Here is a 2,233-nt window from a genome sequence, read left to right as displayed (position 1 = left end):
ACGCACAGACGATCAGACTGAGCTCAGACCAAACTAGCAGCTTCCTCTGAGTGAGTCCAGCTACAGGAGAGAAAAGTGGAAAACTCCAACACTGCTGCTTCAAGCTGCTGACGCTCCACACACTGAATGTGAGTTTGAGCAAAAACACGACTCAAAGGAAGTTTCAGTGAAGGTGGTAGAGGAGGGAGGGGAGCCAGGACTGACTGTACTTCCTGTCTGCTGTTTTCAGCTTCACTCACAGACTCAATGGCTTCCAGATCAGAGGAGGATCTCTGCTGTCCGGTCTGTCAGGAGGTCTTCAGAGATCCTGTTATTCTGTCATGTAGCCACAGCTTCTGTAAAGACTGTCTGAAGAGATGGTGGAGAGAGAGACCAACACACGAGTGTCCAGTTTGTAAGAGAAGATCTTCAAAGGATGCACCACCTTTAAATCTGGCTTTAAAGAACCTGTGTGAGTCGTTCTTACAGGAGAGAGATCAGAGAGCTTCAGAGGCTCTCTGCAGTCTGCACTCTGAGAAACTCAAACTCTTCTGTCTGGACCATCAGCAGCCAGTGTGTCACATCTGCAGAGACTCAGAAAAACACACCAATCACAGATTCAGACCCATCGATGAAGCTGCACAACAACACAAGAAGGAACTTCAGGAAACTCTGGAGCCCTTAAAGAAGAAGTTAAAGGTTTGTGAAGAAGTTCAAGTGGAGTTTGATCAAACAGCAGAACACATTAAGGTCCAGGCCCGACACACAGAGAGGCAGATTAAGGAGCAGTTTAAGAAGCTTCACCAGTTTCTAGCAGAGGAAGAGGAGGCCAGGCTGGCTGCACTGAGGGAGGAAGAGGAGCAGAAGAGTGGGATGATGAAGGAGAAGATGGAGGCTCTGAGCAGAGAGATAGCAGCTCTTTCAGACACAGTCAGAGCCACAGAGGAGGAGCTGAGAGCTGAAGACGTCTCATTCCTGCACAACTACAAGGCTGCAGTGGAAAGAGTCCAGCGCTGCCCCCTGCTGGATGATCCACAGCTGCCCTCAGGAGCTCTGATAGACCAGGCCAAACACCTGGGCAACCTGACCTTCAACATCTGGAACAACATGAAGGACATGGTCTCCTACACTCCTCTCATTCTGGACCCAAACACTGCTTATCCAAACCTCATCCTGTCTGAAGATCTGACCAGTGTGGTAGAAGGAGATGAACAGCAGCTTCCTGATAATCCAGAGAGGATTGATAATTACGGCTCTGTCCTGGGCTCTGAGGGCTTTAACTCAGGGACTCACAGCTGGGATGTTGAAGTTGGAGACAGTACATGGTGGGCACTGGGTGTGTTAGCAGAGTCTGTGCAGAGGAAGGGAGACAAACTGTCTGGATTATGGAGAATATTTTTCTCTAAAGGTAAATACTCAGCACTCTCACCATCAGCAGAATCTGCTCTCTCAGTCCAGAAGAAGCTCCAGAGGATCAGAGTGAATCTGGACTGGAACAGAGGAAAGCTGTCGTTCTCTGATCCTGATACTAACACACACATACACACCTTCACACACACTTTCACTCACAGGATGTTTCCATACATATGGACTGTTGATAAACTGAAGGTGTGTCCGTTGAAGGTGTCAGTGTCAGTGCAGCAGATGAGTTGAGGATGATGATGTTTCTAATGTTGTTTCCTGTCAGTGAGTTGAAGCTGTTAAACTGCAGCTGTCCTCCTGCTGCCTCGTTGTTCCAAAGCTCTTTGTTTCTCTTTTAGTTTCACTGTTTCTTTCTGTTTCTGCTGTCCACCTTTTCACATGGAAAATCATTTCACTGTTTCTCACTGAATGACTCCCCAAACTAGATTTGAAATTCTATCAAGTTTCTAATCATTACAAGTGATTCATGTTTCTATTTGATGTGTAAATGGAGATGATTTAGTTTGCTGGGATATGGACTGACATGTGTTGAATGGGAGGAGCAGTTTGTTGTTGTCTTCTTGTCTGTTTATGACAACAATAAATATGTTGTTGAAACAATGATTCCTGTTTAACTCCATATATGAAATGTTTCTGATCTTTGAATTCTGTTTGATTAAAGACTTTCTTCATGCCACAAATGAGATTTCAGTGTATTAATAGAACTAAATAAGCTCAGAGTTGAAAGGCTGGAGTATTATGTACGTGCTTCACTGTCAGGATCTTCAGGGGGATTCAAAGGGAAACATCAAACTGCTGTAATGAGATAAACTAGTTGGGCTGAACACACTTA

General features: G+C 45.4%; 1 protein-coding gene across 3 annotated transcripts; it reads left to right on the top strand.

Moving 5' to 3' along the window:
• Window positions 1–231: 231 nt before the first annotated feature.
• LOC113017828 (nuclear factor 7, ovary-like) lies at window positions 232–1,923 on the top strand. Of its 3 annotated transcripts, none has more exons than XM_026160936.1 (2): window positions 232–1,610; window positions 1,740–1,809. In XM_026160936.1, the coding sequence occupies exons 1-2, from the start codon at window positions 247–249 to the stop codon at window positions 1,807–1,809; spliced, it is 1,434 nt and encodes a 477-aa protein (XP_026016721.1). In that variant the 5' UTR covers window positions 232–246. The 3 variants fall into 3 exon arrangements, with proteins under 3 accessions (XP_026016721.1, XP_026016722.1, XP_026016720.1); XM_026160935.1 differs by lacking the exon at window positions 1,740–1,809 and adding an exon at window positions 1,895–1,923 and having other exon boundaries at window positions 247–1,591; XM_026160937.1 differs by lacking the exon at window positions 1,740–1,809 and having other exon boundaries at window positions 232–1,652.
• Window positions 1,924–2,233: the final 310 nt, after the last annotated feature.

Source organism: Astatotilapia calliptera, unplaced genomic scaffold, assembly GCF_900246225.1.
Source record: "Astatotilapia calliptera unplaced genomic scaffold, fAstCal1.2 U_scaffold_21, whole genome shotgun sequence".
NCBI lineage: Eukaryota > Metazoa > Chordata > Actinopteri > Cichliformes > Cichlidae > Astatotilapia > Astatotilapia calliptera.
Note: the sequence above shows the minus strand (reverse complement) of the source record. Positions and strands in the feature narration are given on the sequence as shown.

Coding starts and splice junctions, on each gene's coding strand:
- LOC113017828 (XM_026160936.1), top strand. CDS start 247: ATGGCTTCCAGATCAGAGGAGGATCTCTGCTGTCCGGTCTGTCAGGAG. Junction 1,611..1,739: donor TGTCCGTTGAAGGTGTCAGT/GTCAGTGCAGCA, acceptor TTTCTCTTTTAG/TTTCACTGTTTCTTTCTGTT.